This window comes from Puntigrus tetrazona, chromosome 20 (assembly GCF_018831695.1).
Source record: "Puntigrus tetrazona isolate hp1 chromosome 20, ASM1883169v1, whole genome shotgun sequence".
NCBI classification, from domain to species: domain Eukaryota; kingdom Metazoa; phylum Chordata; class Actinopteri; order Cypriniformes; family Cyprinidae; genus Puntigrus; species Puntigrus tetrazona.
The window spans coordinates 16,049,469-16,061,019 of NC_056718.1; the positions used below are offsets into that span (position 1 = coordinate 16,049,469).

An 11,551-nucleotide genomic window follows, 5' to 3' on the forward strand; every position below is an offset into this window, starting at 1 on the left:
GTAAAATAGAACTTCTGCAGAAAATGTTTCGGGTTAAAGGCACACTCAGCATTTTTTTTGTTTATATTGCAGTGGCTGATACGATAGCCGACCATGTGACTAAAGGCCTAAAACTTTTTAAGTAAGACACCTGACCCAAAAACGCGTTTCACAGTGCTAATGACTGCCAGATTAACTCATCTGGTTTAAATGCCAAGGCAGTAAACATGCCACGATGAATTAAAACGATGACGAAAGTATGCATAAACAACTCTTTAGAATTACCTGGTGACAAGGCGATTTAATGAAACCGTTACTAGAAATTGTTCTAGAAAACAGACATATCCACAGCTATAGAAATGCAGGTGTACAAATCCGGCAGTGTGTGCTATAAACATTTAATGCTCAACTTACCATGTCTAGCTCTTGAGACACTTGTCGCTTACGTAGTTCCTCCATTCGATCGCTAACGTCGCTGAAGTATGTGTTGTAGTACTCCGAGTACTCTTGTGCCAGGTCATCTATATTACCCAGAGAGCCATCCTACAAAAACAGAGACATAATTGAGAAAAGTTTTAATGGCTTTTCATTTAAAATTACACCTCTCATTAATAAGCCTCCCTCCCATCACAGTCTCAGAAACACAAACAAACACGAGCGGAGCTGTAGGAGAGCTTCATTAAAAACTTGTCACTGGCACACTATTTTAATTAGGATTGCAAGAACAGCGCCAGCCAAAAAGGACATAACACACTCTGAACACATTGCACACATCTGCTTCGACGAAGCAAACAGTCACACACAAGCTGAACTAAACATCTAACCAGCACATTCCATTATTTTCACTCCACACGATACTCTGGGCTGAGACCGCAGGATTTTTGCTGGGCTTTTGTGAATTTGTGGGGTTATAATTTCCATGCTACTGGTTTATAGAGAAGTTGTCAGTTTGTTGAGATGGGTTTCTTGTGCCACGTATATGGTCCAAGGATGGACAGTTGAGTGGCATGATCTTCCAGAAAAAAAAAAAAAGAGTTATAATTCATATAAAATTTTAACAAATATTTTCACAACCAAGTTACCAAAATTTTTTTCCCTAGTGGTGGGGCCAGAGAACATTTTTACAAGGCAGGCAAGTATAAGTTTTTACATCTGGGTGGCATTTTCTGTGCAACACATATTTATAAACTCAACGAACACAAGCGCAGAAGGCCTCTCTTACCGCCCAGCCCTTACAACCTTCTCTGACCTTTGCAGCTGTCGTCTTGTGAGAGCACATATTCAACTGTGGTGCTGCCTGGCTCTGACTTCAGCGTGAGTGAGTGTGGGTGTATCCTATTTTTCTACAAGCTCGTGACATACACGTATAGCAAATGACATCAGACTGCTGCAAAAAAAAAAACACAGTAAGAAGGTCCTTTACTCAAAAAGAGATTAGCTTCTTTCAACTTCTATAGAAAAGTATTAATACACACACAGCTGCAGGTGGCATAGTTTCTTTTCCTAAATACAAGAGCTTGTTATATTTGAGAGCATGTTTGTTGTATCTAAGTTCTAGGCTAGTTCTCTCCAATTGCTGTACTAGACGCCCTTTAAAGTACTGCTGAATGAAAAGTCAAACACAAAGGCCTTCTTCCTGCTAAGGACCATGCTGACAAACACATATATCCTGTCATTGTGTGTACGGACCAGAGGTAGGAAGACCATGGCTTCAAATACACCCACTGGTAAAACTGGTGGCTATTACAGGCATGGCTACGTGTGTAAACGACAATAAAAAAGTAAAAATAATAATAAATCACTTCAGGCACATTCAATTCATGATAATACCGTTGAGATCTTTTCTTTTTTAAAGTGTAGTTTGAGTTATAAATAAACAATGTCTTATAAATAATATTCAAAGTTAAACGTAAAAGGTTTTCTTGTTCTCCACAAAATGCCTCTTAACCAATCCGTTCCAACAAAACTCCAAACAGATGATCTCAGAATACTGAGACTCCCAATGGAACGCTGCTCTCTGTGAGAAATTCCAGCTTTTACATTCCGATCTGTTGGCCCACAGAGCACCTCCAGATTTTAGACAAAACATGATGTGAATGTGTGAGATTGGTGGTTAGATAGAAAACAAACAAAACAAAACAAAAAAAAATCATCAAATCAAATCAAGAGTCATCCTTCCTTTAGAACACCTGATAAAGAAAGACAAAACAGCTTAAAAAAAAGAAAAAAGAAAAAGAAAACCTTTACAACAGCAACTAGGCCCCAGTTTTTTTTCTTTTGCCATTAGCCAATCTTTTTCAAGTACATTGTTGGTTGGGATGGTAATGACAGGCCAGAGGCTGTGCTTAGCCCTGAGTGATGGGTGGAAGGGCCAAAACTTTCATCCAAGAACTTATTCCAGTCTTAAACTGGTCTCATAACTTTAGATAATTTTATTATATAGAAAGCAAAGACTCAAGAAAAAGTAGTCAATAAAAATGGGGACGCATGGAGGAAACCACCTTTTTTATTTATAAGAATATAGCCTAAAAACACATTTGAACTCAAACCTGCAATTTAGTAACAGAAACTAAGGAAAAGAACAGCCTACAAAATGGAGCTTAAAATATGATATACAACAAGCATATTTCAATATACACTGAATATCTTCAACCTTGCTCCTGGGCACCCACTGCCCTGCAAAGTTTGTTTCCAACATAATTCAGGTCACCCACTCTGTAATTTTTCAAGCCATCGTGAAGATCTTGATTACCCGGTTCAGCTGTGTTTGATCAGGGTTGCCCCTAGACAGGAAAAGTGGGTCCCCAGGAGCAGGGCTGAAGATACATAAAATTCATATATAATACACGAGGAACAGGCCATCAATTTATCGTCTATCTTCAGGCATAAACTGAGCAGGAGTGGCCTTTGATCTGAATTAGTTCAACTCCATCTGTATAGCACATGCCTCCCATATTCTTATTATCATTCCACACATTCCTGGCCTCCGGTGAGGTAATGCTGCAATCCTCTACTTTAAAGTGAGTGACTGTGTGTCTGCTGCTTCCAGCTGGGCATTTAACTGATGGACTAATTCAAAGCTTGTGCTTCATCTGTCTGCATCTGTAAGAGGATGTGGAGGACAGATGATGTTTGCCTCTTACTTGAATGCAGCTCCACATGAAATGAGAGAATAGAGGGAATGTGTCGTGCTTCGCGACATGAATCACTGTTTGAGCACACAAACAGCACCACCCGAACTCTGCTGTCCAGCCCAAAAAGCCAAACATTTTAAACTCCCAAAGCTGGATCTCTGTCTGTTACTAGAGCTCCAGTGTAAACCATTTCCAAACACGAATTAATGCAGACATCTTCGTACAATCAGTAAATACTAACCTTAAACCAACACAGACCTTCTCTGTCCTACCTCAACCAGTAATGTGGATTTATCTGAACTACCTCTTTTAAAGTTGGCTAGCCACAAAACCACATTTCGGCATTGGTAGACAAGAGAAACATGACATTTATCTGCTAGGTGGGAAAAAATAAATTTTGAGTACATGCAACAACAAATTAGATTTCAAAGCTCTAATAAAGAGGAAGTCCACTACTTTTTTTGGATGAAATGGAGAAAGAAAAAGAAGTGCTCCTACATAAATACAGACTAAGGTTTTCAGCAGCCAGCTCATGTCTATAATTTCCATCTGGAACAACAGTTATAGACTGATATTTTTACTAATAATTCCTAAATAGTTTGCTTTTAGGTTGACCCTGGTTGATAAAAAGAAGCATAAAACAGGAGACTACACTCAATTCTCTAACTCCTAAGTCTTGTTCACTCACTGTTGACTCCTCAAAAGTATACAACACCTAATTACAGTTCAGTTCTCCAGAATCTGCTAACTTCAACATTACACCCACAGTCCCAACACGAACCAAACTCAACATGTTGTGTAATGCAATGCAACAACATTCTTTGTCGAGAACGTCGGTTTCCAGGACAAGGATAGAAACGAAAGGAATTGGTCACAATGACTGGAAGAGAGAAAGATTCTACATTATGCAATCAAACTTTTACAACAAATGCAGTAAATATGAGAAACTGTCTGTTCACAGAAGCCAACCACAGAATTCACACTTCCCTCAGTATTGAAACTGCTGTTCAATAAAGCCACACATCTTTGATGTGGACACTGTAACAAACATAATGAAAAATATAGAAATGATGGAAAGAAAAGAGTAAGTAAAATACAAAAAAAATAAATAAATAAGGGTGAGATGATGCATTTCCCCTAAACTCAAGCTAACCGATTACACCACATTCCTTCAGTTGCTCAGCCCACCTGCCCCAAGACAGTATTACGGAACTAAAGGAATATTTGATTACGCTTTTACACAACTGACTTCAAGCCATTTGTAGATTCTTCCTATGACTTACGGCTGAGCTTTGCAAACACAATGCAAGATTAGGATATTTCCCCTGCTGGCCCTTTTACTGAGAGAGGAAAGAGGTTTTTTTTAGGGAAAACCTTTCATTCTTCAGCGGCCTAAAACAAAACTGAAATGCATTCACACAGAGAATCCATTGTGAAATGAAGGAGCAGATCTGATAAGAGCTGTTCTTTTCACAACACTCAAATCAAAGGAAACACATTTCATTCTGAATGCAGCGTGAAGACTACAGAGTCATTAAGAGTTTTGGACACAGTCCTGAATCCAGTGCTTCTGCCCTGTGACAAATGTGTTGACTAATTCCAGGAATTCACGAGAAGCATGCACTCAACATGGGGTTGAGAGCATGCTAAACTGAGGATAAAAAAAAAAAAAAACAGTGGTATGCGTTTTCAGTCAAATATATACATCAAACTTTTCTGTCAGTAAAATCCCTTTTATTCACTTTTTTTTTGTTCAGCTTTTTTGATGATAAAATTCTCTTTTCCAAACATCCGAAGTGACCACAGAAAGAAGAAAAACATTGAAAAACAACAAGCTATAGGCCTATAATCTATGATTTTTAAATAAATTGTATATTTAATTTATTTTTAAATATTCAATTTCTAACCTCTTTCAAAATGAATGCTATTCCTCAAGCTTTTTCACTTGCTTTTAATAAATGAAAAAAATGACATTACATCTGCAGTCTAAATGTTTTATGACAAATATAATTTACTGTGTATTACAACACCTAAATGATACGTCAAAACAGGAGGAAAGAAAGAACAATTTCTATGTAAATGGAGATTGCATAATATGCTTTTATAGTTGGAATAATGAGCAACACAGCAAACCACAAGTTTTAATGTGTCCTCCCTCAGAAACAGACTACATCACAAGTCTACTTTTCCTTCATAGCATGTCTCATCGTAAATGTTAATGCCCACAGTGCCTAAACATGTCCTGACACTATTACTAAGCACAGAACAAATTCAGAAAGCATGAGACCAATGTGTTAATGGCTTTGTACTATAGAGTAAAGGATAGCAAACGATTGGAAAGATTCACACTCTTCAAAGTAATGTGCGGATGGGGAAGTAGCTTGACGTAGGCGTTGTGAGATGTGTGGCGCCGCCCTGTAGGGGAGAACTGAACATGAGCAGTAGTTGAGTTAGAGAGGATGTGAGACAGAAGTTGGTCAGGGGGTCCTGACGCACCCTCATTAGGGTGGCTTCCTCAGGATATCCACAGAGGGCTGATGGAAGCATAGGGAAGGAGGAAAGGAAGGACAGGAGGTGAAAAGACAGTAATGCGTGCTGGGTGGAGAATGTGTTAAATTAACTGGAATCAGAGGCGGGGAGTGATGGCTCATCTAAAATCATGGTCAGTTACTGTCAAGGTGCTTAAGTGCTACGGATATGACCGGCCACTCTCCCACAGATTGTCTAATGTCCAATGGTGAAGCAAACATATCATTATTGCCTCATGCATAGTGTCTATCTGTCTTTACAGTTAATAGTTAGTGTGCTACTGCATGCTACACGCAAATACTGTAGCACGAGCTTCAACACAGCTGTCCCTATAAAGCAAACAATTAAGATGTCAAAACTGTATTTTACAGATCATTTCTTAAAACCTTTACAGCCACAAGCTAACACAAATCCAAGAGACGGTTGAAATGAGGTTGATGGGCTGTTAATTGACTTTGCAATAAATTTAGATGAGTGGAACCATATATAAATGGGGTTTGCTCGCACAGACCACACTTCAATGACAAGCAGACAGAGGTATTCTCATTAAGAGAGATCTATGAGCTTGGCATGCATAATGGTTAACCTCAGAATGTAGTTTAGACCTTTAATTCACATCTCACTAGCCACCAGTTCTACAAATGCTGTTAATCAACATTAGCATAAGAGAGTACATCTTAAACACTACCTCAGATTTAGCAATATATGCACTTAAGAAAGCAAAAATGATCTTGCAACTTCAAAAATCTAGTTAACACCATAAGACGACCTTCATTTTATATACAGTACTCACCAAAGAAACATTTCACGTTCGCATGTCAAGATGCATCTAAAAGGCTTGTAAAAGTAAAACAACCAGACTGTCTAATGGTCAGTTTAACTGAAACCATGTCTTATTTAATCAAGACATTTCAAGGCACTTGATTCATCTCTGGCTTGGCAATCATTGGTCAGTTTTTATTTCAATTTCAATCGATATCAATAATTTCAAACTAATTTATTTATTAAAATGCCTTGTAATTAAAAGTACCATCATCTAGTTATCACTGTTGCAAAATATATCACAACAATGATACCAGTTGACTGTATACGAGTACCATACATGCTTACGAAAATGTCATTAACAAAAATTGATTAGTATACAGTCAGACATTCATTTGTCTTTGCTATAAAGTATACACTAAAAGAGATGCATAGATCTCCTTTTGTAAACAACCAAAATAACTGAAGCAAGACATTATATAAATTCTCCAAACTACCACTATAGATGAAGGCTACTAAAAAGCACTGTTTAAATTCAAAAGATGGAGGATTTGATTAAGGTTGCAAGGGTCATAAACAATAGCTACAGTTTGTTGTTGGGGGTTGGGTAAATCCAAGCTGAGAACACCTTCAGGTGCTACTTCTGCAACTTTTCCTGCAACACTGCTTCATAGAAGTCTCAACCTGCTGCTTAGGCAGTGTGGTTTTAGTATTATCACGTGAGCGTTCAAGTCAGACGAGGAGAGAGGACTGCAGGGCTATTTGTAAGAAGAGGAGTATACATGACACATATTCTATGGAAAGGAAAAAAAAAAGACTCTTTCCATTCCAAGTCTTGTGTGACTTAAAGCATTAATCATGAATGTGTGTCAGTGTTTATTTTATCAGATTTAATAGAAACAATTATTTCTCATTAGGGTTCCTGCACATAAAAGCAAATCACACGCTTTTCAGACGCTTAATTAACACTGCTGACATCAAGAGACAAAGCCGTTTTCACTGGAAATGGGGGTCACCTTTATCTCTTTGATCTGGGTGCTTAACAACGGGTATGTTAAGATTCTGACAAAGTCTAAGGGGATATCTGTATGTAAATATCCACTTTAACTGATTTCCTACAGTCACAATTAAAAGCCCAATTATGACTAGGCCTTGAGGACATTTCAATGTGACATTTAAGTCTAAATGAAAACAACTAATTCACAAGTTGTAATGAACAGGACCAATGAAATGTGCAAATAACACAACAGGGACTGCCTTGAAAGAGATTATGTATTACTAAGATCTTTTTCTAAACTAAATGCCGTAGTGGCAAAGGAAATGTTTTCATGCCTTAAAATGAACACTAAAATGCATCAGAGAGAAACAAAATCAAAACAAAAAGTATTGGAAAAGTTGCATGTTACAGTTAAATCACTTAGCTAACTAGTACAGATAAAACACATGGTTTGTTTAACAATATACACACTAATATGGTAATATTGTTGCAATACTCTTTGCGGCCTGATAGTTTTGTGGACACGCAAGCGATTTAAGTAAACTTACAAGTAACCCAAACCCCCGATTTCGTGTCTAAACAGATACTCATATTAAAAAGCTGTGTGATGTGCGGGATAACGTACATCTTGTTGGTCATTAGACTTAAACTGAAACAAGAAAAAAAAACTTTAAACGTCTGTGTCGTGTTTGAGTTACTTTGCGTATCTGACGCCACACGTGCGCCGGGTTAGAATAATAATAAACACTTCAGTTACATACCATGTGATACGTTTCCCTGGAGATTTCTAAACTTCTCAATGCCTCTCAACAGATCCAAAAAATACAGGTTTAAGACTCCCATTCACAACGAGCAGAAAGTTGGCTGAGGTTGTCCTGACGCTCCTGCGAACTGCTTTAACATGCGCCGGGCATCAAAGCACAACCACTACACACACAATGAGCGCCAATAAATTAAGCCCCTCGGTTGAAGGACTTTTCTCAAGTTGCCTTCCTGTGACACCCCTCCCCCAACTCCGAACTTACCAGCATCCCCATCACGTCCGACCAGAGCCGGGAGAAACTGTCCGATGATGCGCCGCTGACCGCCTGCGGCTCCTCGGGAGAAGACACTTGATCCTCCTCCATTGTCAAACACTGATGGATTTACAGCCTCAAATTTCAAGTTGACGAATGTTAATCCCCAAACCATAAAATATGTCCAGACGTCTTTTAAACCGGAGATAGTATTTCGCTATCCCGTGACGCGTTTTCAAAAGTGGATGCAAAGTATTCCGAGTAGAAATACATATTCATCAAGTTCGCTGATATGTTTTCCATTTGAATCCAGCTGAGCGCGCGCCGTACAGAGAAACTTCAACTCAAGTGTAGCCGGACAGATTTCAGCTATTCACTTGGCACTTCGTCGGTGCGAACCAACCCAAACTTTAGGGAGTTCTCTTTAGTGCGACCGCATAAAAAAAGTTTTGATCATAACAATACATAAATAACATCAAAGCCAATTGCTGCGAGACAAACAACGTCCAGAAGTACCCACGACAGCCCCATTCAGCAAGAACACCGACGAAAACGCCCGAAGCGGATTTTTGCGCTTGAGTTCTCCAGCCTCCCCCTCTCCAGAGCAATGGTTCACTCCGCCCAAACAACACAAGGCTCTCGCGCTTCCCTCACTGCCACAAACGGGACAAACTGATCCCTTACTTAACTTCACCGAGCGATGACGACACACGCGGACCTTTGGAAAAGGGTATCTCTCCTTTCAGTTTTCCAGCAATACTTTTACCGCTATAAACAGACACAAAGGAACAAAGCGACATTTTGCTCACAATGAACTCGAAAACAAAAGGCCATGAGAAAATTATTTCAGAAGCATGACGTTATCCTTCTTCTATTCATAACACTTCAAAGACCGCCTGAACGTTTTACGCACAGCAGTGTACTCAACCTTTTTGACTTAAATCCCCACAAACCCCAAGGTTAAAGTACCCATTCACTGTTTTCCTTAACTGGCATGGATCTTGTTTAGCATTAATAGTAATTTTTAAAAAATGATCAACCATATTTCAGACAAATAAAAAAGATTGCAACAAAAAAAAAAACTTATGTTTTTTAACATTTTGTCTGATATATGCTCAAATTAAACAAAACTACAAAAAATATTCAGTCACAAAGTTAACTCAGTAGGTAAAACTAGACGGTAACTTCATCCATATGTAACCTAATCTGTGACATCATAATCTTTCCAGAAGATCTTGTAATGTGGCATCTGACCATTCTGGATGTCCTGCAGGGAAGATTTAAAGGCACGGTGGTTTCACTAATCTAACTAACCTCTAAGCCCTTGTGTAATCTGATCTGCAGTAAGTGAGACGACAGGACAGAATTGAATAAATGTGCACGTCCAAAGCTGTGGATGCCTTGGATATTTCTCCTGTCACGCCTGTCTATTGCAAAAAAAAAAAAAAAGAGTGGCTAAACATTTCTGTTCCTCTCTCCTCCTTCTACTTTGCTTCCCAGAGACACACTCTATGAAACAGCAACAGCTGTCCAGTCTCGTGACAGATGCCAGAACAGCCTGAAAGAGAGAGGGAAAGTGAGAGCGAGTCCATCTTGTTCTATGCGAGAATTCCTCCATTAGTCCTACAGCAGCAAAAAGAAACCATCCATATATGCAGATCCCACTTAAACATCTGAGAAGTACTAAGATTTCTTATTGAGAATGAAACACTTTAAACAGTTTTGTAAGCACCTCTCACTTAAAGACAAATATACACAGAAACGCATTATTATACATATACATGCTCAATGAAATTCATGCGTATTGTAGGTAGAGGTAAAGTGGGAATGACTTTTCCAGACAGGGACTCTAAAACAGATGCTAAACAGGCTAAGTGTTTATAGCCGAAACATGTAAAACACATGTTCAACTCTCTTTCAACCAACACACGTTTACGCGATCTTTAATGCTTACATGCATACAAGGTGCATTAACTTTTTAAATTTCCTCTGAGGAGCAAGGTTCGATCCTCTATTCTGGAAGTGCTTTAGCTGATGTCTGCTACTGTGTGATTACCATAACGTTTGCTTAAAAAGTGGCCGCCAATCAATTCGGATCAGAGAGGACCAGGACGAGGTCAAAGCGCCAGGTCACTGTGTGTTTGTGAGGGAGTTCCCTGCTGAGTAAACAGAGTTTCTAACAGCACTGAATGGCAGAGCAAAGGTAATGCTCTATTGTTGAGATGCCTTCCGGATTCAAACCAAAGTGTGTTGTTGAACTAAAGGGCCCGTAACCTACAGGGATTGCAAAACACATCCACACAATACTTCAAGAAACACTTAACTCAACGCCAGACAGCAGGGGGCCGGTAGAACATATAGATCTTAAGGGAAAGTCAACACAGCTGCACCCGACTCACACCACCTATAAATAATATTGAATATGGGAAAGTGGCTCTATTGGCTAAAAACACGCGAGTCTGTCATTGTCTGCAATGAGATCATAACAAACATAACAAAAGTCTCATTCCAGACATATTGAGCCTGAACAGCAATTATTGCATGCTGCACAAGCAACTGATTATATAACTTGAAACTACTGTGTGTTCTAACACCATCGACATTCAAACATTTTTCTGCTCATCCCTCTCTCTCTCTCTCTCTCTCTNCACAGTGGCTCTCTTGCAGCGCTGTGATTGGTATTCCAGTGATCCGCATGCTCTGTGGCGGAACTACTGGGGCCAGTTTGGCCCGGCTCACTGGATCTGTTTATATAGAAAGTGCCAAAATGATGGCCACCTGCAGCCTGTGGTTCTGTAGACAGCAAAACATTCACCGTTCCGCTATGATAATTCAACTAAAGTTATGAAGTATGGATATGTGCACTGAGCATAGAACCTACGGTGATGCTGGATGTTTGAATCCGCTGAAGTTAAGGTTGAAAGAAACATATTCTCCAAAATAATCTGATAAGATAATAATAATACAATAAGTCATTAATATTTTTATTCAGAATGGATTACATTTATCAAAAATGACAGTAAAAGCATTTTTAAAATTGCAAAAATAATTTCTGAAGGATCATCTGATCCTGAAGAGTGTAGTAATAGCCATTTAAGGTTAGGTTTATTAGAAATAAATGACATTTATAATAT

General features: G+C 38.9%; 1 protein-coding gene and 1 pseudogene across 4 annotated transcripts in view; one reads left to right on the forward strand and one right to left on the reverse strand.

The window, feature by feature from the left end:
* The window catches only part of LOC122324516, a 307,667-nt pseudogene that overhangs the window by 166,746 nt on the left and 129,370 nt on the right, over positions 1-11,551 (forward strand).
* The window catches only part of LOC122324507 (SAM and SH3 domain-containing protein 1-like), an 87,410-nt gene that overhangs the window by 32,151 nt on the left and 43,708 nt on the right, over positions 1-11,551 (reverse strand). For all 4 annotated transcript variants that reach the window (XM_043219002.1, XM_043219000.1, XM_043218999.1 and 1 more), the window contains exon 2: positions 394-522. In XM_043219002.1, coding sequence (XP_043074937.1) covers positions 394-522 — 129 coding nt within the window. The remainder of the gene's footprint in view (positions 1-393; positions 523-11,551) is intronic.